The 26197-nt window shown below is 56.8% G+C and overlaps 10 protein-coding genes across 13 annotated transcripts; 9 read left to right on the top strand and 1 right to left on the bottom strand.

The window, feature by feature from the left end:
• Nucleotides 1-1752: 1752 nt before the first annotated feature.
• On the top strand, nucleotides 1753-2710 carry IUM83_17695 (rRNA processing protein RRP7; the record flags this gene model as incomplete). Its single annotated transcript, XM_067942661.1, has 3 exons — nucleotides 1753-2158; nucleotides 2242-2523; nucleotides 2625-2710. The coding sequence occupies 3 exons, from the start codon at nucleotides 1753-1755 to the stop codon at nucleotides 2708-2710; spliced, it is 774 nt and encodes a 257-aa protein (XP_067780000.1).
• A 1250-nt stretch (nucleotides 2711-3960) lies between these two features.
• Nucleotides 3961-4938, top strand: IUM83_17694 (the record flags this gene model as incomplete). Of its 2 annotated transcripts, none has more annotated exons than XM_067942660.1 (1): nucleotides 3961-4938. In XM_067942660.1, one exon carries the CDS (start codon nucleotides 3961-3963, stop codon nucleotides 4936-4938), a length of 978 nt encoding a protein of 325 aa, XP_067780002.1. The 2 variants fall into 2 exon arrangements, with proteins under 2 accessions (XP_067780002.1, XP_067780001.1); XM_067942659.1 differs by having other exon boundaries at nucleotides 4285-4938.
• A 1457-nt stretch (nucleotides 4939-6395) lies between these two features.
• IUM83_17693 (putative aquaporin) lies at nucleotides 6396-7364 on the top strand (the record flags this gene model as incomplete). Its single annotated transcript, XM_067942658.1, has 1 exon — nucleotides 6396-7364. The coding sequence occupies one exon, from the start codon at nucleotides 6396-6398 to the stop codon at nucleotides 7362-7364; it is 969 nt and encodes a 322-aa protein (XP_067779991.1).
• Nucleotides 7365-7996: 632 nt separating this feature from the next.
• Nucleotides 7997-9047, top strand: IUM83_17692 (the record flags this gene model as incomplete). 3 transcript variants are annotated; one of them, XM_067942656.1, is made up of 2 exons in its annotated part: nucleotides 7997-8940; nucleotides 9035-9047. In XM_067942656.1, the coding sequence occupies 2 exons, from the start codon at nucleotides 7997-7999 to the stop codon at nucleotides 9045-9047; spliced, it is 957 nt and encodes a 318-aa protein (XP_067779993.1). The 3 variants fall into 3 exon arrangements, with proteins under 3 accessions (XP_067779993.1, XP_067779992.1, XP_067779994.1); XM_067942655.1 differs by having other exon boundaries at nucleotides 8315-8940; XM_067942657.1 differs by lacking the exon at nucleotides 9035-9047 and having other exon boundaries at nucleotides 7997-8947.
• A 512-nt stretch (nucleotides 9048-9559) lies between these two features.
• Nucleotides 9560-10525, top strand: IUM83_17691 (putative aquaporin; the record flags this gene model as incomplete). Its single annotated transcript, XM_067942654.1, has 1 exon — nucleotides 9560-10525. The coding sequence occupies one exon, from the start codon at nucleotides 9560-9562 to the stop codon at nucleotides 10523-10525; it is 966 nt and encodes a 321-aa protein (XP_067779995.1).
• Nucleotides 10526-12767: 2242 nt separating this feature from the next.
• IUM83_17690 (putative aquaporin) lies at nucleotides 12768-13757 on the top strand (the record flags this gene model as incomplete). Its single annotated transcript, XM_067942653.1, has 1 exon — nucleotides 12768-13757. One exon carries the CDS (start codon nucleotides 12768-12770, stop codon nucleotides 13755-13757), a length of 990 nt encoding a protein of 329 aa, XP_067779996.1.
• Nucleotides 13758-16520: 2763 nt separating this feature from the next.
• Nucleotides 16521-17435, top strand: IUM83_17689 (putative aquaporin; the record flags this gene model as incomplete). Its single annotated transcript, XM_067942652.1, has 1 exon — nucleotides 16521-17435. The coding sequence occupies one exon, from the start codon at nucleotides 16521-16523 to the stop codon at nucleotides 17433-17435; it is 915 nt and encodes a 304-aa protein (XP_067779947.1).
• A 1494-nt stretch (nucleotides 17436-18929) lies between these two features.
• Nucleotides 18930-19865, top strand: IUM83_17688 (putative aquaporin; the record flags this gene model as incomplete). The annotated part of the gene is made up of 1 exon (XM_067942651.1): nucleotides 18930-19865. One exon carries the CDS (start codon nucleotides 18930-18932, stop codon nucleotides 19863-19865), a length of 936 nt encoding a protein of 311 aa, XP_067779946.1.
• Nucleotides 19866-21285: 1420 nt separating this feature from the next.
• IUM83_17687 (putative aquaporin) lies at nucleotides 21286-22257 on the bottom strand (the record flags this gene model as incomplete). The annotated part of the gene is made up of 1 exon (XM_067942650.1): nucleotides 21286-22257. The coding sequence occupies one exon, from the start codon at nucleotides 22255-22257 to the stop codon at nucleotides 21286-21288; it is 972 nt and encodes a 323-aa protein (XP_067779902.1).
• A 1665-nt stretch (nucleotides 22258-23922) lies between these two features.
• Nucleotides 23923-24894, top strand: IUM83_17686 (putative aquaporin; the record flags this gene model as incomplete). The annotated part of the gene is made up of 1 exon (XM_067942649.1): nucleotides 23923-24894. The coding sequence occupies one exon, from the start codon at nucleotides 23923-23925 to the stop codon at nucleotides 24892-24894; it is 972 nt and encodes a 323-aa protein (XP_067779945.1).
• Nucleotides 24895-26197: the final 1303 nt, after the last annotated feature.

Genomic DNA, 26197 nt, shown 5'->3' with positions numbered 1-26197 from the left:
CGCGCCAATGACGCCTCCGACCAGGGGACCGCAGATCGGGATCCAGAAGTAATAGCTGTCCACCGTCCACACCTTCGAACCGTACCCGACCACGTACGTCAGCAGCCGAGGACCGAAGTCGCGCGCGGGGTTCATCGCATACCCCGTGTTCATGCCGAAGCTCATACCCAGGGCCATGATCATCAAGGCGAAAGCAAACGGCGTGCCGACGGTGCCCGGAGAACGGTTGTGCTGGTCCGTGATGGCGTAGATACACAACAGCAGCATGCCTGTGGCCAGCGCCTCGGTGTAGAAGGCCGTGAGGTTGTTGATGTCGGAGCTTGGGTACGTTGCGAAATTGGACTGCGTGGTGCCCTTGTTCGGGTCGGCCTTCAGGATCTTCTGGTAGTTGAGCAGGTAGATGGCGGCGGCTCCCACAAAGGCGCCCAACACCTGCGAGATCCAGTAGCCCGGTAACTTCCACCACGGCAGGCGACCGAATACGGCGTGCGCGAATGTGACTGCGGAGTTTAAGTGTGCGCCGCTCACACCTTCGGAGCAGTAGACACCCATGAGCACGCCGATCCCCCAGGCCATATTGATGCTGAGCCACGTGCCGTCGGACTCGTCCGAGAGCGTGACCTGGTTGTTGACACCCACGCCAAAGCAGATCATGACGAAGGTGCCGAGGAACTCGGTGAGGCACTCGCGGACGTGCACGCGGTTCGTGACGAACCACTTTTCGTGGTGGTTTTCATCGCGGGTGTACTGGCTGCGGTTGGTGCGGTGAAGCGAGCGCTCGCACCGGTCGATGAATCCGCGCCAGGTGTAAGGCGTGGGGGCGAACCCGGAGTAAGGTGCGTGGCAGTCCACGCTAGGTTCTACGCTGAACTGTGGTCTCATCTTGCTTGTGTGCTTGAAAGTCCGGTGTAGGCGTCAAAAGGAGTAGTGGAGGCGGTTGAGCCGCTCATTCGGAGTCCGGGTCGATACCCTCGGAAGTCAGCTCTGCTCTACGCGGTCGTAGTACATGTATCAGACCACTCGGTGTCGTCGTTGCTGTGACGACCTGCAGTGGCATCAGCAGGACTGCAAGTAGCGCTCCAAGCACCATTCGGTGTTCGACCTCGCGCCCGGCTCAAGGCACAGGCTCGTGTTGAGGTGGAAAGCCAATCACCGCGGGCTGCAAGCCTCAACTTACTACCAAACACCGGCGCAGGCGCTACAGCGACAAACAATTAATGTTAGTAGCGGAGTCTTAATCCTGCGGCGACAGACAGCTCGGCAGCCTTGCTGATGCCATTTTATCCTAGACAACGATCCCTTTCGATGGGTGGGCGATCACGTGCTGGTGTGTTGTTGGGTAAGGTTCTGCGGCCTGCACACACCTCCCTCACACGATCGTACAGTATCGACCGTGACGATCCACGCCTACAAACAAACAACTCTGCCGCTCGGTGGCGGGTACAGTTTCAACTCAATTCGAAGTCCATAACTCGCGTCGCCAGATACTACATGTAGAAATCCTCCAGGACCTCGCATCAATGACCCCACTGCAGCAGTCTTCCAGCCATTACTCTTGTCGCCTCATTACTCTTCACAACTCAGACAAAACCACACACTCAATACGCTATCCATTCAAAACAACGGCACTCCACCACTTCAACAGCCTGTACATCTGGTACACTGTACCCATTTTCTCCTTTTCCACCAATCCTGTGGCGCCGCTGCCGTCGCCAGTCAAAAACTGCAGCAATAGCATCAATCAATCCTGCCATGACCTCGAGCCCGACGACCTTCGCCGGCTACCACGCCATCGCGCTGCCGCTGGCGCACAGCTCGTTCCGCCGCTTCATCTACGCCAAGCAGCACGACGCCAAGCCCGGCGCGCACGCCGAGTCGGTGCTGGCCGCGGGGCGCACCGCGTACGTCGTGAACCTGCCGGCCGCCGCCTCGGAGGAGTGGCTGCGCGCGTGCCTGGCGCCGCTGGGCGCCGTGCAGCACGTGGTGGCGGGCGCGGGCGGACTGGTGGACAATGGAGGACAGGACGAAGATGTTACAGTGGACAATGTGTCCACCCGCACGGCGCACGTGGTGTTCAAGGCGGCCGAGTCGCTGGATAAGATGCTGCAGGTGGACACTCTGGAGACGCCCGCACCCGGCAAACCATGTGGACTGCAAGGTGACGAGTTAACACAAAATGTCCACTTGATGTGGACGGATGAAAGGACTGACTATTTATATTACATGCATGCATGCGTGCAGGCTACGCCGCCGCGTACCGCCGCAACCGGCCGGGCCTGTCGGTCGTCAAGGAGCTCGCGGACCGCTACATGGCCTCGTTCGACGAGATGGAGCAGGAGGACCAGCGCCGGCGCGAGGAGCTCAAGAACCAGGTGGACGACGACGGCTTCGTGACGGTCGTCAACACCAAGAAGCGCGGCGTCGTGCAGGCCGAGGAGGTGCTGGCCAAGCCGGCCAAGAAGCAGAAGAGCAAGGAGCTCGACAACTTCTACAGGTTCCAGACGCGGGAGAAGAAGCGAGACCGTACGTGGAAGCCTGGACTGGGTGGAGAGGAGAGTTGGTGTCTGGTGGAAGGCGTGACTGACTTGATTGATCATTCGTGTGTTGGTTTTTGGACGATGCAGAGCTCAAGACGCTGCGTGAGCGCTTTGAGGAGGACCGCCAGCTGGTGGAGAAGATGAAGAAGGCCAACAAGTTCCAGCCCGAGTAACTCTGTACTTTCCCAACAAGTGTATCTTTTTCATATTCACAGCTTTGATGGGGTTATTCAATGCTACGCCCGCGTTCTTGACGCCATTCTGACAGGTGGTGTCGTTGGAGACTGTCAAGTACAAATACATGTACCAAGTTGGTGGAGCTGGATCAGGTAGATCACAAGTGGGCGGCATTATCACCTCTGCGCAGTGCACGCAGAGGATCAGTTCAGGGTGTGAAGGATCTCAAGACAGGCTGGAACCCATCGCAAAATGGTAAACGTCCGGATGGGTAACGCTAACGTTGCTCACGTCTCTAGACGGACACGAGCTGATCCCGCACAATACTTGGCATGGACTCGCTGATTTATGCGGTGGTGGCGAAAATACAACCGAGTGATCATCAAAAGAAGGTTCTTCAGAAGAAAGTGGGCGTCGGCGTGTTAACGCTGCACCATCACTGTGTGGAGGACATCCGCGCGATCTCTAATGTGATGCAAACATGCGAGGACACGCAACGAAGCAGAACTCGAGCTGCCAACATCCAGCAGTTTTGCCAGTCATAGGCGCAGCTTCGCAAGAAGTACGAAGTTCAGAACCACCAAAAGCGGCAAGGTCGAGTCTTACAGCCCATGAGCGACAGGATCTCGGTATTCGCACCCTGGGGGCGTGGCGGTGGTGGCAAAGGACACAAGACCTGAAGCTAGCGCGGCCGACACTACCCATGTCATTCTAACCAATTGTTCATTTGGTCGATTATAGGTTTGGCACAGCTCAGTGGTCGAGGCTGAAACTCTCGTGGCTGTCGCGGTACGCGCACGCCAAGCTTCTATGTGTCCGTGCATGTCCCCTCAGCTGTGCAGCTAGCCAAGTCGAACACCGGGTTTGCCCATTGGCCGACAGCTTCAAGTTCAGCAGGATCGGTTAAACAGGATCAGACTGTGGTGTCGGTTCTCCGCGTTCCACACCAACATTGCGCGCGCTCGCCTGCGAAAAGACTCCATTCGGTGCTACAACGCGGCGCTCTCTAGTATATCAAGCCTCTGGAGTGTAACTTGACGTCTTATGGTTCACGCTGAGCCCGATAATGGGCGGTAAGATCAGGCGCATGATCTTCAGAGGGCTCGCCCACGACAACCGCAGATAACCACCGTCTCCGTTCGAGTTGAGCTCCCGATCTCGATCGCCCAGCGTGCTCATTACTTCTTTCGCCGTCGACGGATCATCCAGCAGTTTTCGAGCGTCGCCGCTGCCTCCATTCGAGACAATGCGCCCAAGCCCCAACACCGATTGCAAGACCACCGAGGAACCTCTGGAAAGAGGCGACAAGTCTTTCTCCGCCTTTGCCAGCACGCCGTACACGCCTCATGAGGCCGTTGACCCATGCAGGCGTTCCCTGCATCCTACGAACCGTAGTATGTACGAGCGCGAGGAGGATCGGCACAAGCTATGGTTTGTTACCAGAAACCCGCACCTCCGTGAATGTTTCGCGGAGTTCCTCGGCACCTTCGTCATGATCGCCTTCGGCATGGGCGTCAACAACCAAGTCGTGCTTTCTGAAGACAAGGAGGGAACCTGGCTCAGCATCAACATGGCCTGGGGTATCGCCGTGCTCATGGGCGTCTACTGCTCCGAAGGTGTCAGCGGTGCGCACATGAACCCGTCGGTGACTCTTGCCCATGCTGTCTACGGCCGTCTGGCGTGGCGCAAAGTACCGGGATACGTGCTCGCTCAGTTCCTCGGAGCCTTCGTGGGCGCCTTCGCGATCTACCTCCTCGACTACCAGCGTCTCACGAAGGCCGACCCGAACAAGGAGACCATGTACCACAACTTCGCGACGCACCCGAACCCGGAGATCAATAACCTCACGGCCTTCTACACGGAGGCGCTGGCCACGGGCATGCTGCTGCTGTGCGTGTACGCCATCACGGACCAGCGCAACCGGTCGCCTGGCACCGTAGGCACGCCGTTCGCGTTCGCTTTGATGATCATGGCTCTAGGTATGAGCTTCGGCATGAACACGGGATATGCGATGAACCCGGCTCGCGACTTCGGTCCTCGTTTGTTCACGTTCTTCGCGGGGTACGGGTCGAAGGTGTTCACGGAGAACGGTTGCTACTTCTTGATCCCGATGTTCGCTCCTCTGATCGGCGGCGTGATTGGAGCAGGGGCCTACGAGATTCTTGTGCAAGTTCAGCACCCGCATGAGCCGGACGATATTTACGTTGTGCACATGAGCGAGTGAACGCTTGCAGATCACTCGAGTAGTGTAGAAAGAAACCGAAGACGCCAGCTCGTAGCTGGGGCGTCTTACGATGTGCATAGTTGACTCCCGCATTTTCGACTTTTATCGGATCGTTGGTCTGCTACGAAAAACACTGGTGTGGAGTTGTGGTTCATCGAATAGTTTTCTGAGGAATTCGAGTTGTACGACGTGAGCTGCGAGGTTGCGTAGAGCTGCGAGTGTCCTACACGCTGAGGGTCAGTCGACCCGTGGCAGCTTGTTCTAGCAGATACCTAAGCAAGCGATGTTCCGACCACGGGTAAATCCTGGTAGCTGTAGCTCCGCGAGCCTCATTCTCTTCCATTTATGCGTTTCATATCGGCCCTCTCTGAGCCATCCTCTTTTGAGACGATGCAGCGCGGCATCATTGATGGATGGAGTACTTCAGAACGGACGATGGTTCGTGCAGTGGTGATATACTGTCCACATCTGATGCCATCGTACTGGCGACTAAGCGATATGAGCTCCGCAACTCTCATCTCGACCATCCAAACGGTGCGCCACCCTCACGGGAAGGAGCAATCCTTGGGATAGAGGGGTATATCAGCGAGTTTGCAGCGTGCAGACAATCGCTGCCCCGTTTCCTCGTAGGATAATGCTTGAGTGCCCTGGGTTGGTGAGATTCTGCTTTTCCGTGCGGGGAAGAACGCTGGTATTAGCTGTGCGCTTCCTTTTCATCTTCGACGAGTCGTGTAATGGCCTCGCAGCAGCGCGATGTCTAGGGGTGGAGCGGCAGATGTCATTGATCGCCATCCAGACGCATACATACGCTGGAAATCGGTCCCCAAAGACACGAAATCTGAAGTTGGGGATACAGTACGACGAGGTGCCAGTGAGACCCGCTGTCACGGATGACCACTTGGCTTCCGAGGGAATCCGCGTCTGGTGTTGCAGCGCGAGCAGGAGCTCATGCGATGCAAGAGTCTATCAGCGCTTGAAGATCTCCCAGAACCTTGCTGCCACAGGGCCATGACCTGGTTCATCACAGTTCATGGCGGCCAAAAGCTGGTCTCTGATGCTCTGCCTTAGTGGCGACCAAGCAGCTGTGAGCTCGACTATGCTGCGGCGCCTGCCTCTCTCTGACAATTCGGTGGTCGGCTGGTGCTAAGGCCAGCCGTAGACGAGTCGCAGTGCGCGGACCACTTCAACATGCTGGTCGCGACAACGACGTTTCTCCGCGACGGAGGCAGCAGGAGGCAACTCGAGAGCAAAAGATCCCATTCGCAGCGACGGCATCTTGTGGCTGGCTGTGTAATGGGAGAGACTGAAAGAGACACCGCAAGGCTCACACCGGGGTCGCTGCGTTCCACTACCCGCTAGTAAATCGGGCAGAGTACGCCGGCTTCGGACATCTTCATTATCGCTTTTGCCGTCAGCGCGACACCAGCTCCTCGGTCACCACCACCAACTCCAATACAATGCGGACACAGCTCAATCTCGAGCCCAACTTCGTCAGCAGCGGCCAAGTCGCCCTCGAAGGCGGCGAAAAGTCCGCCTACTCGGCCTTCGCCAACACGCCTTATACACCGCACGCTCCGATCGATCGCTGCGAGCGCTCGCTGCACCACACCAACCGCAGCCAATACGACCGCAACGAAGACCATCACGAGCAGTGGTTCGTCACGCGCAGTGCACACGTCCGCGAGTGCCTGACCGAGTTCCTTGGTACCTTCGTCATGATCTGCTTCGGCATGGGCGTCAACAACCAAGTCGTGCTGTCCGGTGGAGAGAATGGCACGTGGCTCAGCATCAACATGGCGTGGGGGATCGCCGTGCTCATGGGGGTCTACTGCTCTGAAGGTGTCAGCGGCGCGCACATGAACTGCGCCGTCTCATTTGCCCATGCGGTGTATGGGCGTTTACCGTGGTGGAAGCTGCCGGGCTACTGCGCCTCACAAGTGCTGGGTGCGTTCCTCGGCGCCTGTGCTATCTACCTGCTGGACTACCAGAAGCTCATGAAAGCTGACCCGAACAAAGAGACCACGCAGGCCAACTTCGCCACCTACCCGAGCAAAGATATCAACAACCTCACGGCGTTTTACTCAGAAGCTTTGGCCACGTGTATGCTACTGCTGTGTATCTACGCCATTACGGACCACCGCAACCGCTCGCCTGGCACTGTCGGTACCCCCTTCGCCTTCGCTTTGATGATCATGGCCCTGGGTATGAGCTTCGGCATGAACACGGGGTATGCGATGAACCCCGCACGTGATTTCGGCCCTCGCTTGTTCACGTACATGGTGGGCTACGGCACGAAGGTGTGGACTGCGGACGGGCATTACTTCTTGATCCCGATTTTCGGTCCCCTTATCGGCGGCGTCGTTGGCGCCGGTATGTACACGTTCCTGGTGCAAGTGCAGCATCCGACCGAGCCTGAGGATCTTTGAGATTCGTAACCCGTCTACGAGTAGAGAGACCAACATATTCGTTTGCACAAATGCACTATGTGTTTGTTTTCAACCCTGTGCAGCTTTGCTATTCGGTGCAGTCAACGGGCTGTCGTTGAGATGGCGAGTCAACGGCTATTGCCAATCTCTGCCGGACCCGATCTCTTGAGTGTAATACTGGCTAAACGAAGCCAGTAGTGACAAGACTTTGATCGCAGTGCGGAGAGGCTCGCGCGCTCAGTTGTGCAGGAGTTTCGGCAGGAGCAAGTCGTCACGCAAAAACACGCTAAGGTAAATTTTGCGGAACGTTATGTGGCCGTTGGCAGCGCTATTGACGGCGTTGGTTACGGTGGTTGCTCTGCTCGGCAATAGCACTACCAGTGGTGCCTGCCGTTAGTGCAGGGGGGGACCATAGACACGACCTCGACGACAGGACCAAGCATGCCAAGGCAAGCAACATCACGTCACGAAGCTTTTCACCAGAGGGGTTAGCCCTGGAACTCCGCTGTTCGCGACCCGCAGCCTGCTGTCCCTGCGCTCACTTTTCAATTTGCCGACTTCACCCAAGCAGCAACAGGAAGCAGTCCCAACTACAACAACAGCTCTCAAAACTACCCAAGTCGTCCTTCATTATGGAGTCAAACTACACCACCACCACGCAACCAGTCGTCGACATCGCCGACAAGTCCGGCACCTATGCTCCATATGCTGATACGCCGTACTCACCGCGCCAAGTCGATCGTTGCGAGCGCTCGCTTCACCACACCAACCGCAGCCAGTACTCCCGCGAAGAGGACCACCACAAGCAATGGTTTGTTACCAGAAACCCGCACCTCCGCGAATGTTTCGCGGAGTTCCTCGGCACCTTCGTCATGATCGCCTTCGGCATGGGCGTCAACAACCAAGTCGTGCTTTCTGAAGACAAGGAGGGAACCTGGCTCAGCATCAACATGGCCTGGGGTATCGCCGTGCTCATGGGCGTCTACTGCTCCGAAGGTGTCAGCGGTGCGCACATGAACCCGTCGGTGACTCTTGCCCATGCTGTCTACGGCCGTCTGGCGTGGCGCAAAGTACCGGGATACGTGCTCGCTCAGTTCCTCGGAGCCTTCGTGGGCGCCTTCGCGATCTACCTCCTCGACTACCAGCGTCTCACGAAGGCCGACCCGAACAAGGAGACCATGTACCACAACTTCGCGACGCACCCGAACCCGGAGATCAATAACCTCACGGCCTTCTACACGGAGGCGCTGGCCACGGGCATGCTGCTGCTGTGCGTGTACGCCATCACGGACCAGCGCAACCGGTCGCCTGGCACCGTAGGCACGCCGTTCGCGTTCGCTTTGATGATCATGGCTCTAGGTATGAGCTTCGGCATGAACACGGGATATGCGATGAACCCCGCGCGCGACTTCGGTCCTCGTTTGTTCACGTTCTTCGCAGGGTACGGGTCGAAGGTGTTCACGGAGAACGGTTGCTACTTCTTGATCCCGATGTTCGCTCCTCTGATCGGCGGCGTGATTGGAGCAGGGGCCTACGAGATTCTTGTGCAGGTGCAGCACCCACACGACCCATCGGAGTACTAATAGCGAGGGAACAATGCCAAGGGAGAACGAGTCAGAGAGAAAACACACAGCAAAGCCAACCGGTAGCTAGCTGGGCCCTGCAAATAGCTCGTACGCATAGATTCATCCATGTCATGAACACTATCACATTTTTTCTCAACCGTTCCAGCGCCTCGACAGTGGGCTTCCCCGACAATAAAATTCATCGTGATACGTTGCTGCATCGACATATCTCACGCCGGTGGCGCTTGCGTGGTGGTATCACTTGGCCGTGCGTAGAGGTCTGCAGACCATGCTTACGATGAATTCCGATCCACCATTTAACGCCCAAAGCAATCCAATGAACTTCCCATTTTGTTAATGACAGCTCCGTCCCGAAAAACACTGGATGCTTCCGCGTTTCCATACTACATTTACGTGTATGACATCGGAAATAAAAGAAGTTCACTTCTTTTTCCGGAACGAACCGCAGTTTACGATGGCCTGGCAATCAAGGAAGACGCGAAAGCGGATGATGCGACCACGTTATCTACCACTTCAACTGAAATCCCCGGCACAGCCAGCCCCACCACCACCTCAATGGTCGTAGACGCCTCCTCATTCTGCATTTTGCATTTCGGCTCCAAGCCCGCAATGACAGCCCCGACCCAGCCGTTCCCGACGCGAAAGGTGCGTCTCAGCCACATGGACGATTCGGAGCAGACCCCGTACTCCGCCGACTACGCTTTCGCGCCCGACACCCGCATCCCCATGATCGAGAGCGACCTCCGTCCGTCGGGCGAGCCCACCAAACGCAGACTATTCGTCACGCACAACGCGCACCTGCGCGAATGCCTGGCCGAGTTCTTGGCCACTGTGCTGGCCATCGCCTTCGGCCTCGGGGGCATCGCCCAAAGCGCCCTCTGGAGCGGAGGCGGCGACACTATGACCGTCAGTGTCGGCTGGGGCGTGGCCGTCATGCTCGGCACCTTCGTGGCCGACAGCGTGAGCGGTGCACAGATCATCTCGGTCATCACGGTCACCAACGCCGTGTACGGCCGCATGCCGTGGTGGAAGGTGCCCGGCTACATGGTCGCGCAGATGCTCGGCGCCTTTGTCGGGGCCGCGCTCGTCTACGTGCTGAACGCCCAGAAGATCCGCCGCGAGGACCCGAACCAGGAGACCATGTACAAACTCTTCATCACGTACGCGCGGGACGGCGTGTCCAACTACACCGCCTTCTACACTGAGGTGCTGGCTTGCGCCTGCATCATGCTGGCGTCTTACGCCATCAAGGACAAGCGCAACCGCTGGCCCGGGAACAGAGGCACTCCGTTCGCGCTGGCGCTGCTGGTCACGGCCATCTCCTGCGCCTTCAGCACGAACTCTGGGCTGGGCATGAGCCCGAATCGAGACTTCGGCCCGAGGCTCTTCACGTACATCATCGGCTATCACATGGTCTTCACGGAGGACTCGTACTACTTCTGGATCCCCATCGTCGCGCCCCTCATCGGAGGTGTCATTGGCGGCGGACTCTACATCCTCTTCGTCGAGATGCAGCACCCAGAACTCCCGCAAAAAACTACCCCGGAACGAGAACGACTCGTTGAAAGCGCGTAGAGATACTTTAAGGTTAAGTCACTCGATAATACTTACCAGCTTTTCATATCGAACCGTACGCTGCATGCACCTTCCAGCTTGGGGATCCTGGGTTACAGTGCTTTGTTCGTCAAGACATTTCGCCGTTTGTACCTCGTGACGGCCATTGCTTGTGGTTCGCGTGGATAGGGCATCCTTAGGGCGTTCGTAAGAAGCATTTGGCGTGCGGACCCAGCCATCCGATGACTCTGCGTGACAAGCACATGATATTGCATCGCGGCAGCTTGTGCTTCTGGCAGTTTGTCACAAGACGCGAAAAGTAAGGCTTTACCGGACCAGCCGAGGATTCATGAGATTGATACTCACAAGGTTCTAGTGTTGAAATCAGTCCCGGAGTACATGTACACCGCACCCTGAAAGAACTGCCATAGGGACCACAGAGCATGAGGTTCGGCTTGGCATCTGCATGGCCGGCTCTTCAGTTAAAGGATCCGCAACCTGAGGCTGTTCCTGCCATCGAGTTCACATCGACGTCGAATACGCGACGTGCTCATTTTTCATCTCACCAGCTAGAGAACACTTAGAACCCGCAACTCACAGCTCCGACCATGGAGGAACAAAGCTTCGTTGACAGCGGCAAGTACGTCAGCGACCTCATTGAGCGCTCTGGCCACCACAGCGGCGGTAAGACGCCCAACCTGAATCGATACCCGTCAACCCCGCACACCCCAATGCACCGCAGAGCTGGAAGCCACTCCGCGTACAACTTCGCCAGCACGCCGTACACACCACGGCGTTTGCCGCGCAGCACCTCCATGCACTCGATGCTGCACCAGACGAACCGCAGCCAAATCTGGCTGGCCGACGATAAGACCAAGAGCCTACCCATCGTGCTGAAGAGCGTACATATCCGCGAGTGTTTGGCGGAGTTCCTGGGGACCTTGATGCTCTGCGTCTTCGGTCTCGGCGTGAACAACCAAGTCGCTCTGTCGCGCGAGACCAACGGAACGTGGCTCAGTATCAACATTTGCTGGGGCATCGCACTGCTAATGGGCGTCTACATCGCGGAAGGGGTCAGCGGAGCGCACCTCAACACAGCAGTTACCTTCACCCACGCAATGTACGGCCGCATGCCATGGTGGAAGTTCCCTGGATACGCATTCTCGCAAACATTTGGTGCATTTGTCGGCGCCGGCTTGATCTACGTCTATCAGTACCAGAACATCAGGGAAGTGGACCCGGACAAGCTGACGATGCAGGCCAACTTCGCGACCTACCCGAACGACAAGATTTCCAACCTCACGGCCTTCTACAGCGAGGCGCTGGCAACGGGACTGCTACTGTTGGCAATCTACGCCATTACGGACGAGCGCAACCGCGGGGCAGGAACCGTTGGCACTCCGTTTGCCTTCTCGCTGCTTTTCATGGGGCTCGGCATGGCGTTTGGCATGAACACCGGCTACGCGTTAAACCCAGCACGAGATTTCGGCCCCCGACTACTAACGTTCTTCGCTGGCTTCGGCTCGAAGGTGTTTAGCAGCAACAACTACTACTTCTGGATTCCGATCTTTGGACCAATGCTCGGAGGTGTCATCGGTGCTGGGCTCTACATTTTGCTTGTTCAGATCCAACACGACGTCGACGCTGACGAAGACGAAGACGAAGAGGATGTGTAGGTTAATAGAGTTTTGTTCATTTTCCTACTACCTTGCTCGAACATTTTTCTTCCCTGGCGTCTGCATAGCATGAGAATTTACGCTAGAATCGATAAATTGGCTTCAGCTACTACAACCTATTGAACATAAAAAACAAAGCTACCGGTAGCTGTATATCACTACACACTTTCGTATCCTATCCGGGTGCAGACAAAGGTGCTCTCTAGCAATCAGATCCTGCTTGAGCTTGAAGCATTCTGGGACGTTTTGCATGCGCATTTGCCCCAACAGTAGTTTTAATGTGCCTTTTGCCTCTCCAAAACAGCAGACCAACCTAGCCCAGATGTTGAAAGTGCTTCCACACAAGTGACCCGTATCATTGTTCGAGGTTGACCAGCACCACAGAGTACACCACGTGTCGAGGTGTCACTTAGCTGACAAACCAAATGGAAACCCTGTTTCATCCTGGCAGCAAGATGCTTTGAATGATACAACAGAGCGTCGGCTTTCGCTAGAGGTAGCCCCACAAATTTCATTATTCGATTGACCACCACGCGGAACATCAAGCTTCACGTTTAGAAGTTCCAAGCCATCCCTTCGTATCCAACATGGAGGAAGCAAGCTTCGTGAACAGCGGGGATATTTTCTCGCTCACCGAGAAGTCCGCCTACCAGATCCATCGATACACGAAGACCGGAGCAAAGGTGCCGCCGCACCGCTGCCGCGTGCCTCGATCCTATTCCACGCACTCAATGCTGCACGAAACCAACCGCAGTCAAATCTGCATCCCTTCGAGCAACCGAGAGCACATCCCGTTCGTGACCAAGAGCGTGCACATGCGGGAGTGCCTGGCCGAATTTCTCGGCACGCTCGTGTTCCTCTGCTTCGGCATCGGCGTAAACAACCAGGTGAACCTTTCGGACGACGCCAACGGAACATGGTTGAGCGTCAATCTCTGTTGGGGGATCGGCGTGCTCATCGGCGTCTACGTCGCGGAGGGCATTAGTGGTGCGCACTTGAACACCGCGGTCACGTTCACCCACGCGGTGTTTGGGCGTCTGCCATGGTGGAAAGTCCCCGGGTACGCGTTGGCGCAGACGTCGGGCGCATTCTGCGCCTCCGCGTTGATCTACGTGCTGCACTACCAGCGCCTAATGGACGAAGACCCGGACAGCAACACCACACAAGGCAACTTCGCGACGTACCCGAGAGACAGCATCTCCAACCTCACCGCGTTCTACAGCGAGACACTAGGGACGGCGCTGCTTCTGATGGCCATCTATGCTATCACGGACGAGCGTAACCGTAGTGCTGGTCCGGTTGGCACCCCGTTCGCGTTCGCCATGCTGTTCATGGCGCTCGGAATGGCGCTCGGCATGAACACCGGCTACGCGTTGAACCCCGCGCGCGACTTCGGTCCTCGGTTGTTCACCCTCCTGGCTGGATACGGCCCGAAGGTGTTTACCGACCACGCGCACTACTTCTGGGTCCCGATCATCGGCCCGCTCTTCGGCGGTGTCATGGGCGCTGGATCATATTTCTTCATCGTGCAACTGCAGCACGGCGACGACGACGAAAGCGAGAGCGACGTGCTTTAGGTGCTTTCTCGAGTTTTAAAGCTTAATACAGATCTGTGAATGCCGCGGTTAAATGACGGCGTTTAATGTACGGGAGGTGGAGACGGAGGTCTCGACATTGGGCGAGCGTGCGATGGCGCTGCGCTGAACTGAGACCGATCTTGCTCAGCAGGAGTAGAGATGCCTGGACTGGAGATACCGGGACACTGTGAAGAACCATCTCCGAAGTCGCGGCGGCACTACGAGAGCCACCTGTACGCGTTGCGCGACGATCACGCCGTCTTCGTCGACGACGTCGGCGACGCCGTATTGCAGCAGGCCCAGGTGGACGTCGAGCATTGGAAAGTGGACTTGGCCTGGCTTTCAGTTTATGGGAGCTACGGGAACCAGAACCAAAACAACGGGGTAAGCATTTTGCCATCGCGACAGTAGGAATCACGCGGTGGTAAGTCTTGCCTGGGAGTCCGTCGGTCGGAGAATGGCATGGGCAGCGCTTCAGCATATCGCGCACCTTTGCCGCGAGCGCAAGAAACGCGGTGGCAAGCTGCATAGATGTTATTGTGTACGGCACCACATCGTGGATCATGAAACGACGCAGGACGCTAGGAATCGCTGGTAGTGGGGAGCGAGGTCATTGAAATCTGACACCCTTAGCTTCGCACGCTAGTCTGATAGCGAGATCACCGCTCTCACTCGATGTCCTGACTCGGAACCAGCTGAATTGATAGCAGCTTGGCAACTTGTTGCCGAGCTCGAGATGAGATACAGAATCAGTGTTTTGATGATCTTTAACTCACGTTTGAAGCGTGGCGTCAGCGAAGACATGCTCGTGGGGTGCTTATAGCAGTCTGGAGAGTGTTCTATTTGAGCAATGACAGCGGATGCATGACCCGGAAGTCAAATGCAGTCGCGATGGCGCAGACTGCAGAAACCCATTGATCTTCCTATGCTATCCGTAAACGACATCAGAAGCGTCGGCCTACTGCTGCAAATATCCTGACTCCACGGAGGAGAGCCGTCGACGGCGCCATCGTCAACACAGCTGCGCCACAGTCGCATGTAAGTCTCCCTGCACAACCAACGTCAAGCAAGCGCCTCTAGGACCTAGAGTCGAGGTGCCTGTGCCAAAAAGGAGGCCGCTTCTTCAAAGGGATTGAGCAACGAGCGGGTGGTCAACACTGGCCCAAGCACCTTGAAGCGCCGAGGCATTGCACTAACAACAACGAAGCCAGGACTTCAACGCCGCTCACCCAGCAATGAAGGATGCAGCACTAACTATGCTTCGTAAAACCGGAGACGCGTTGGCCCACCTTCGCTGTCGAAGGCTGTTGCAGTTTTGCCGCTGCGGCCAGCCCGCGCGCGTCAGCGAGGCGCTGCCATCCAGATACAATAGCGAAGCTTGTTGTCTTCGTCTGCAGCACAGGGTTCTTGTGCGGCCGATCAAGATCGTCGTGGCGTCGAGCACAAAGACAGCGCCACACAGTGGGCTGACATATCGTTCCCCCTCGAATCCGATCCAGGTTGAAGCGAGCGGATGTGAAGTCTGAAGTGCTGAGCGGGGCGGCTTCAGAAAACTCGAGGCTCAAGTCCCCAAGCACCAACGCATCCTCTCGCCTACAGCGGGCCAGTGTGTCTTAAGGAGCCTTGCATTGCGCCGCTGCCGCAGTGTGTTGCTCAGCACGTTAATAGCGATTAATTCACTGGCACGCCAGCCTTTAATTTGCCGGGCGCGAGGGCGACACGCGCCTAACGCGAGCAAGACGAAGCGGAGGGAGCACCTTGCACGCCGCGTGTGTTCGCTCCGGCTCACGCGCCTGAACCTTGAAGTTTCGCCCTGGAAGATGGATTTCACCGGAATACGCAGGTCACTCGCTGGCGGATGCCGACTCAGCACCGCCACCGCTCGCCTGGAATCTCGGCGCTGCGCAATGTCGCTTCGCTTGAACTTGGGCCGCGCCGCACCAGCTTTGCCAGCGAACTCACTAATCGCGCGTTGGGTACGAGCCCGGCGATGGTAAACGTGCTGCCACGCTACTACGTGCTGCTTCGGCGCCGCGCTGCTTCGGCGCCGCGCTGCTTCGAGGCGGTCGGCGTCAGGTACATCGCGGTCGGGTGCGGACAGGATTGGTACACCTTCAGAAGTGGATCGGGCGGGTCAAGCCGTTGTTACATGTGCATGTATATCTTCGACCCTGACTCAACAGCCCAGCCAGCACAGCACAGTATGCATTAGCTAGGACTTCCAGTCGATCCGCGCAGCCTCGAATCTGGAGGTCCTGTGAGCCATTCCCCCCCCCGTTGCTCGTCAAACGAGCTTGAACTTCACACGCGTTTTCGGCGGTCTCACTTGGGCAGTTCACGAAGCCGACAGTTGATAACCTCGACTCGCGCATATCTGCCAGAACCGCTCTTCGCAGCACAACGAAGGTTTCAGCCTCACCGCGAGCACTAATGGACCTCCGTTCTTTATCAACACCGGGCGTTGGCTGTAGTCCCTCGTGACGCAGTTTACGGTCCCGTCGCCGTGTCGCTGCTCGACACGCAATGAAGCTGAAGGTGCTGACCTGTCAAGCCGATCCGAGAGTTGCGTTGAACTTGTCCGAGTGCTCTCACGCCAGGGCTCTGGCTCCCATCCAGGCACCTGCACCAACACCTGCACCAAGCGGAGCTCTCGGTGTTGACGGCACTTTCTCGCATCGCGTAGGTCGCCTAAGCAGCTCATTCTCCTTTTCGACGCCTTGCGAGCACGTCCACAGGCCACGAACCACCGTCCACACCTCCACGATGGCTCCGTTCCCCTCCAACCAGGCCCAGGATGTGCAAGTCCCGCAGCCGTTCGAGGACATCGACGGCAAGCGCGAATCGAGCTACATCGATATGCCGCTGACCCCCAAGGCCGCCGCTCCGGCCAAACTGCAGCGACTATCTCGCTTCGCCGTGCAGAGCGTGCACCTGCGCGAGTGCTTCGCTGAATTCCTTGGCACGTTCGTCATGATCCTGTTCGGCATGGGCGTGAACAACCAAGTGACCAACTCGGAGGAGAAGAACGGCACGTGGCTCAGCATCAACATGTGCTGGGGCATCGGCGTGCTCATCGGCGTCTACTGCACGGAAGGCATCAGCGGCGCGCACTTGAACACTGCTGTGACGCTGGCTCACTGTGTGTACGGCCGTCTGCCGTGGTGGAAGGCGCCCGGTTACATGATCTCGCAGGTGCTCGGTGCCTTCGTCGGCGCATTTGTCATCTACGTCATGCAGTACCAAAACTTGAATGCCATCGACCCGAACCGAGAGACGACGCAGAGTAGCTTCGCCACATATCCGAGCGACACTATCTCCAACTACACAGCCTTCTACACCGAAGTGGTCGGCACGGCCATGCTGTTGCTCGGAATTTACGCCATCACGGACCAGCGCAACCGCCCGGCGGGTCCCGTGGGCGCTCCGTTCGCCTTCTGTCTCCTGATCATGGCTCTGGGCATGTGCATCGGCATGAACACGGGCTACGCCATCAACCCGGCGCGCGACTTCGGCCCTCGTCTGTTCACGAGCATCGCCGGTTGGGGCTCCAAGGTCTTCACCCTGCGCGATCACTACTTCTGGATCCCGATCGTGGGCCCGCTGGTCGGCGGTGTTATCGGCGCCGGATTGTACATCATGCTCGTGGAGATCCACCACCCGCCGCAGACGCTCCCGTAAGGAGGGAAATCATCATCGTTTGGCCTGGAGTGCATGCTACTAGCCGTCCAGTACATGAAGCGAAGCTCCGAGCCAAGTAGTAGTCAGTGTTGTGGTTGAGCTCTACCGTTTCGCGGTTTTCATAAAATAACAATCTATATACTATGCGTTCACACAGAAGAAGGCGTCATCATGCGGAGTCTCCGCTCGGCTCTGGTTTGATTCGTGGCCTCAATCGATTCAATCCGTGCAAATGACAACTCCACTGCCAAAAGCACCGTCGCCAGAGCAGATCCTTTTGATCCCCGAGGACTCCTCTGGTGCCGATTCTGACACAGACTTTCTGAGCATTCGCGACGCCAAACTGCGTCGCGTTGACAAGATCAGTTCGAGAATGCGACGCCCACCACACAGTCCTTGGCATGGACACGGGTCCAGTAGTGTCGGCAGCCGAGGTCTCTCCCACTTCAACCTGGCTGGCACGCACCTGTCCAATGCGAAGCGAATACGCGGCGTCTTTGCGACGATTTCGGGCCGCGTCGAGCGTGGGGCAAACTTTTAGTTGAACTCGCAGAGCTCGACTTGTTCCTGTTGCCGTCAAGAGAGGACCAGTACTGTATCCGATCCCATCACGGTGATTGATCTTCATCCTGTAACCACCAAGCACCAAGTTGGTGCCACCCGTAGATTCGTTTAACGCTCGAAAGGTGTCGGCGATCATTTCGCCATGCGGTACGGAAGTTGCTTCAACGCAGATGTCCGCCAACGTGACATACACATTCTGGATCGTATTCTTACCTTGACTTAGGCGTTCTTGCCATCACGAACTGCTAGTTTTCACGTGGCTGATCCGCGCAAATGGCGAGGCCTGTATAGTTAAATATTCGCCGTAGAGGAAGCTTAATCTGCACAAGTCGCTGCATGCGGCCGCTGCAGGGGCCCTACTAACCACAGAGAATCCTATAGCAAGTCCAGCAGAGACGCGAGCGTTAATCTGCGGCGCAGATTGAGACGCGGCGATGAGACAGGAGGCCAGACAAAATGCAGGCTCGGCGCTTCTTTGACCCCGTCACTACGCTCCCTCCGCTTCAGGTCCAGGGCGTGAGGAATCAAGCCCGGCCGAGGGCAATGGACCAAAGCAGCCTGCGCTTTTGTATGGGCTGACGGCGATGGCGTCCCCCACCGAGAGCGTCATGGCGAGCTCGAAGTGTGTGTGTCGGGTACGTGCCGTCAATCATAGTTGTCCTAGTATTTTTCGTGTTAATCGTCCTGCATTTCTCGTCCCGATAATCCTGCTGCGCCAAGAATCCCACAGTATCCGCCCTCGCTTGCTTGGGGTCAAGCAACCTATGCAACAATCCATGAGAGATGCCGGCAGACTCGAAGCCGCCTGTGTGCGATGAATTTTGCCGCTTGGTTCCCCGACTCATTCTCATTTGTACTTCCAAGTACACAAGCAACATCCAACCGGACTTGAATCTGCCCAACGGACTTCAGTCTACCGACATCGCCAACATGGTCAAGTACGCGACGGAGGACGTGACCCCAACGCCCAAGCAGGAGAGCCTCGTGATCAACACCGAAGCCGACAAGGTCGAGAACGGCTACGCCAACATGCCCGCCACCCCCAAGGCGACGGACCTAGTGCCGATCATGGCTGAAAAGCGCACGGGCATGTACCGGTTCGCGGTGCAGAGTGTGCATCTGCGTGAGTGCTTCGCCGAGTTCCTCGGCACGTACGTGATGCTGGTTTTCGGCATGGGCGTGAACAACCAAGTGACCAACTCGCAGGACGCCAACGGCACGTGGCTCAGCATCAACATTTGTTGGGGTATCGGCGTGATGATCGGCGTCTACTGCTCCGAGGGCATTAGCGGTGCCAACATGAACACTGCTGTGACGTTGGCTCACTGCGTGTACGGCCGCCTGCCGTGGTGGAAGGCCCCTGGTTACATGTTCTCGCAGTTCCTTGGCGCCTTCTGCGGTGCGTTCACGATTTGGGTGATGCAGTGGCAGAACTTGAACAAGATCGACCCCAACCGCGAAACCACGCAGAGCAGCTTCGCCACCTACCCTGCTGAGGGCATCTCCAACCTGACCGCCTTCTACACCGAGTTTGTCGGCACGGCAATGCTGGTGCTTGCCATCTACGCCATCACGGACCAGAAGAACCGCCCCGCCGGCAAGTACGGTAACGCCTTCGCCTTCGCTCTGATGATCATGGCTCTGGGTATGGCTTTCGGCATGAACACTGGTTACGCTGTGAACCCGGCGCGTGACTTCGGCCCTCGTCTCTTCACGTTGTGCGCTGGCTGGGGCACGAAGACGTTCACGTCGCACCACTATTACTTCTGGATCCCCATCGTTTCGGACCTTCTTGGTGGCGTCGCTGGTGCCGGTCTTTACCGTCTCCTGGTGGAGATCCACCACCCCCAGACGCCTCTGCCTTAAGCGCCTTGAACGAAAGGAAGAGCGTACTAGAACGCGATGGCAGCCTTAGAGAGTGTTTGTTTTTTTAGCTGAAGGTAGGCTATGCGAAGACTGCTAAACGGACCAAAAAATACAATATTTAACCAAACGTGTGCGTTCAATTTCCTGCATTAAAGTGTGTTCGGGTCGGAATGGGCTGTTCTTGAATCGGCACCATATACCCATTAATTGTCTAATGGCATGTTTTAGTATGCGCCAAGCTACACACTACATTCCTGTCAGGGGACGATCTTATGATTGTTACTGGAAGTGCTCTTCCCAGGTAATGATAAAAAAGTTTTATATACCTTCTGATGAGCACGTCCACATTGATAAAGTCTGAGCTAGTGAATATTCGAATCGAACTTGACATCGAGCGAAGATTTATTCAGCATATTCGTATTACCTTTGTGGCTTTCGGCGACAACTTCATATCCAAAGGAAGTCCACACAAATTCAATGGATCGCAACTTAACAAATGACCACCCTAGAGAATTTTGCGTTTTAGAGGAGGTACTCCGAAACAGACGCATTATTCCTCTTTGTTTTTCTTGAATTGCCGAATGGATATTCAGCGCTCACCTTCCTCGTTTCTTCGATGACCCTGCCCTTCATGCCATTTACATTTTCTAGTTTTTCGTGGTCATCCAAATCCGTTCGTACGCGTGTTCTTTGGGTTTCCGTGCAGTCTCGCCCAATCGCCATAGAATCTGAGCGCCAGCCTCATGTCTTCCTTCAAATCGAAATCCGGTAGAGTTGCTCAGGGGTGATATTTGCTTTAAGGTAAACTTGATACGACACGCCTTGGCGGTAGAGCTCGTTCGTCTTCTCCACCTTTTTGGTGTCAACCTTCAACTCCCAGTTTTTGACGAGGTGAGTGTTCTTCGCCCAGATTTTCAGGCTCATGGAGAGATCCTTGATCGCTCTATCTTCCTCGTCGGACTCTCTTAAACCAGTGGTCTGGTGGCTTCTCAGCAATCGCCTAGGTTCGAGGTCTTGAGGAAAAACCTTGGGCTCGACGAGTGCTGGGGCAATTTCGCTACTGACAAGAACACCGTCGAGGAGACATAGCAGGATGGCGTAGAACCGAGTATCTGCGCAAGTCAACCTCGACATATTTCAGTTGTCAGCAGGACTGCGACAGCGCGGGGAATCGAAGCACTATGTTCCGCGCTTGGGGGAAATGATAATCTTGCATTCTGCCACAATTGGCAACTACCTGATTGCTGTAATGCAGTCTACATTTATGCTGATTCACGACACGCCTCCTCACGAACCGAAGGCAACGATGATTGAAAATGTGACAATAATTTATTCGTTGACTTCTATCATACACTCAATTCTATCTGGGACCCTCGCCCACGCGGCGGATATCCTCCTTGCCCTCAAGTAAAGACACCCCTTACAGCAGCGGAGACTGCGGCTGCGGGTGGTGGATCTCCACCAACACGCGGTACAGCCCCGCGCCGCACACGCCGCCGAGAGAGTCGGCCACGAGCGGGATCCAGAAGTAGTAGCTGCGCGTGGTGAAGACCTTGGAGCCCCAGCCGGCGCAGAACGTGAACAAACGCGGACCAAAGTCGCGCGCCGGGTTCACGGCATAGCCCGTGTTCATGCCGAAGGCCATGCCCAGAGCCATGATCATGAGGCAGAAGGCGAAGGGCGCGCCCACGGGACCCGCCGGACGGTTGCGCTTGTCCGTGATGGCGTAGATGCTGAGCACGAGCATGGCCGTGCCGATGAACTCGGTGTAGAAGGCCGTGTAGTTGGAGATGTTGGCGCTCGGATACGTGGCGAAGCTGCTCTGCGTCGTCTCGCGGTGCGGGTCGATGACGTTCAGGTTCTGGTACTGCATGACGTAGATGACGAAGGCGCCGCAGAAGGCGCCCAGCAGCTGCGACAGCATGTAGCCGGGCGCCTTCCACCACGGCAGACGGCCGTACACGCAGTGCGCGAGCGTGACGGCAGTGTTGAGGTTGGCGCCGCTCACGCCCTCGGAGCAGTAGACGCCGATGAGCACGCCGATGCCCCAGCACATGTTGATGCTGAGCCACGTGCCGTTGGCGTCCTGCGAGTTGGTCACTTGGTTGTTCACGCCCATGCCGAAGACGATCATGACGAAGGTGCCGAGGAACTCGGCCAGGCACTCGCGCACGTGCACACTCTGCACGGCGAAGCGGGCCAGGCCCTGCGGTTTCGTCGCGAGGCTGGAGGCGGTGGCGAACGGCATGGCCGGCGCGGCCTTCGGGGTCGTGGGCATCACGGCGTAGCCGCACTCGACCTTGTCGGCCGAGTCGTCGAGTGGCTGCGCGGCTGTGACGGTGGCCGACGCCACGTCGGGCGTGGCCATTGCAGCGGACGGCAGTGGAGCCATGTCGACTGGTTGGTTGGTAGGTGGTTGGTGTGTAGCTTGACCAGTAGCTGGTGGAATGCAGAATGGTCATGAGAGTCTTGGTGCTTGGAGTCGGTCGTGGCGACCGGCACAAGATCAAGGCTGCGTGTGACGAGGTGGTGGGCGTGTCTGTCCGCTGGCATGCATTCATGCTGGATGTGAGTGCGACAGGGACGGCAGATTATTGCGGGTTACGCCTCGTTAATTTCGTTCCTGATTGTCGTTTCTAAGCGGCTTGGTTCTGGCCGTTTCTATCGAGTTGACTTGGCTGTTGTATGGGTCGATGTGGCGTCCGGCTGGCGGGGGTACGTACGCTCGGCGCGTATTTCTGCCTCGACGCGGTCTATTGGATTTGAGACCAGCAAGCAAGCGAGTGAGCGAACGAGTCAGCAGGTTGAAGCCGGCAGTGGATCGAGTTGCGACCATCGGAAAATCAAAGCGGTTGGCATTGCTTGATGGGTTGGCACTGCTAGTCTCGATGAAGTGGCCGGCTAATTCGCTGGTTGACTATGTACTTCACGCTGGCTGGCTGGCTGGTCAACGAAGTCAAGTAAGCCGTCGGTCGCAGCACCCCAGTCGCATGCGAGATAGTGATCCAATATCGGCTTGATCAACGTTGCAACAACGACGATTTCAAGTTAATTGAGTGTGTCCGTTTCAGCACCGACGCTTCCGCATTCAGTTATGGATTCCGGCGGTGCTGTGCATTTCACACCGCTCAACTTCCGGTGGTGCTGGACCTGTGACTGCTGCTACTGCTATCCATACATCTATCTCTTCACGACAGTCTGCAATGGATTTCCACGGTCGTGATCGGGTTGACCACAGTGCACCAACCAGTGCACCGCATTGCCGTCGTGTCTCAACATCTTCAACATGCTCGTCATCCAAGTACTATATCACTGGTTCTTGAAGTGGAGACCGTGCACTGTGTGAGCAGGGAACGATGCCACACAATAAGAGCAAATTGAGAGCGAGGGTGCATCGAAACCGTCGACAATGACTCACACGCTGAATTAACGTTATGCATGTACCATTATAATGCTCGCGCATTATCGTGCATGCGACTGGGGTGCTGCGACCGACGGCTTGCTGACCAGCCAGCCAGCGTGAAGTACATAGTCAACCGACGAATTAGCGGGCCAATTCATCCAGACCGGCAGTGAGAACCCATCAAGCAATGCCAACCGCTTTGATTTTCCGATGGTCGCAACTCGATCCACTGCCGGCTTCAACCTGCTGACTCGTTCGCTCACTCGCTTGCTTGCTGGTCTCAAATCCAATAGACTGCGTCGAGGCAGAAATACGCGCCGAGCGTACGTACCCCCGCCAGCCAGACGCCACATCGACCCATACAACAGCCAAGTCAACTCGATAGAAACAGCCAGAACCAAGCCGCTTAGAAACGACAATCAGGAACGAAATTAACGAGGCGTAACCCGCAATAATCTGCCGTCCCTGTCGCACTCACATCCAGCATGAATGCATGCCAGCGGACAGACACGCCCACCACCTCGTCACACGCAGCCTTGATCTTGTGCCGGTCGCCACGACCGACTCCAAGCACCAAGACTCTCATGACCATTCTGCATTCCACCAGCTACTGGTCAAGCAACACACCAACCACCTACCAACCAACCAGTCGACATGGCTCCACTGCCGTCCGCTGCAATGGCCACGCCCGACGTGGCGTCGACCACCGTCACCGCCGCGCAGCCACTCGACGACTCGGCCGACAAGGTCGAGTGCGGCTACGCCGTGATGCCCACGACCCCGAAGGCCGCGCCGGCCATGCCGTTCGCCACCGCCTCCAGCCTCGCGACGAAACCGCAGGGCCTGGCCCGCTTCGCCGTGCAGAGTGTGCACGTGCGCGAGTGCCTGGCCGAGTTCCTCGGCACCTTCGTCATGATCGTCTTCGGCATGGGCGTGAACAACCAAGTGACCAACTCGCAGGACGCCAACGGCACGTGGCTCAGCATCAACATGTGCTGGGGCATCGGCGTGCTCATCGGCGTCTACTGCTCCGAGGGCGTGAGCGGCGCCAACCTCAACACTGCCGTCACGCTCGCGCACTGCGTGTACGGCCGTCTGCCGTGGTGGAAGGCGCCCGGCTACATGCTGTCGCAGCTGCTGGGCGCCTTCTGCGGCGCCTTCGTCATCTACGTCATGCAGTACCAGAACCTGAACGTCATCGACCCGCACCGCGAGACGACGCAGAGCAGCTTCGCCACGTATCCGAGCGCCAACATCTCCAACTACACGGCCTTCTACACCGAGTTCATCGGCACGGCCATGCTCGTGCTCAGCATCTACGCCATCACGGACAAGCGCAACCGTCCGGCGGGTCCCGTGGGCGCGCCCTTCGCCTTCTGCCTCATGATCATGGCTCTGGGCATGGCCTTCGGCATGAACACGGGCTATGCCGTGAACCCGGCGCGCGACTTTGGTCCGCGTTTGTTCACGTTCTGCGCCGGCTGGGGCTCCAAGGTCTTCACCACGCGCAGCTACTACTTCTGGATCCCGCTCGTGGCCGACTCTCTCGGCGGCGTGTGCGGCGCGGGGCTGTACCGCGTGTTGGTGGAGATCCACCACCCGCAGCCGCAGTCTCCGCTGCTGTAAGGGATGCCTTTACTTGAGGGCAGAGAGGATATCCGCCGCGTGGGCAAGGGTCCCAGATAGAATTGAGTGTATGATAGAAGTCAACGAATAAATTATTACTTTGTCGCTTGTGCTGTTTCAGTTTCAGTTTCTTGTTCTGGTCTTGTTGGTGTGCCGTATGTCTAACGTTAGTTAGGTAGTGTCAGCAGTATCCGTTGGGGCGGGTTTGTTGGCTGTCGTTGTGCTGTGATAACCACCGCGGCACAGCAGTGATGCGTGGGATACCTATCGTATATACTAGTAGACTTGGAGTTGATGGCCGTGTACACGCGCCCTCGCTGTCAATTTGCTCTTATTGCGCGGCATCGTTCACTGCTCACACTGCACTCGACGCTTCCAAATTCAATTATGGATTCCGGCGGTGCTGTGCATTTCACACCGCTCAACTTCCGGTGGTGTTGGACCTGTGACTGCTGCTACTGCTATCCATACATCTATCTCTTCACGACAGTCTGCAATGGATTTCCACGGTCGTGATCGGGTTGACCACAGTGCACCAACCAGTGCACCGCATTGCCGTCGTGTCTCAACATCTTCAACATGCTCGTCATCCAAGTACTATATCACTGGTTCTTGAAGTGGAGACCGTGCACTGAAACGGACACACTCAATTAACTTGAAATCGTCGTTGTTGCAACGTTGATCAAGCCGATATTGGATCACTAGCTCGCATGCGACTGGGGTGCTGCGACCGACGGCTTACTTGACTTCGGCCAGCCAGCCAGCCAGCGTGAAGTACATAGTCAACCAGCGAATTAGCCGGCCAATTCGTCGAGACTGGCAGTGAGAACCCATCAAGCAATGCCAACCGCTTTGATTTTCCGATGGTCGCAACTCGATCCACTGCCGGCTTCAACCTGCTGACTCGTTCGCTCACTCGCTTGCTTGCTGGTCTCAAATCCAATAGACCGCGTCGAGGCAGAAATACGCGCCGAGCGTACGTACCCCCGCCAGCCAGACGCCACATCGACCCATACAACAGCCAAGTCAACTCGATAGAAACAGCCAGAACCAAGCCGCTTAGAAACGACAATCAGGAACGAAATTAACGAGGCGTAACCCGCAATAATCTGCCGTCCCTGTCGCACTCACATCCAGCATGAATGCATGCCAGCGGACAGACACGCCCACCACCTCGTCACACGCAGCCTTGATCTTGTGCCGGTCGCCACGACCGACTCCAAGCACCAAGACTCTCATGACCATTCTGCATTCCACCAGCTACTGGTCAAGCAACACACCAACCACCTACCAACCAACCAGT

Source organism: Phytophthora cinnamomi (genome assembly GCF_018691715.1).
Source record: "Phytophthora cinnamomi strain GKB4 chromosome Unknown Contig131, whole genome shotgun sequence".
Taxonomy (NCBI): domain Eukaryota; phylum Oomycota; class Peronosporomycetes; order Peronosporales; family Peronosporaceae; genus Phytophthora; species Phytophthora cinnamomi.
Note: the sequence above shows the minus strand (reverse complement) of the source record. Positions and strands in the feature narration are given on the sequence as shown.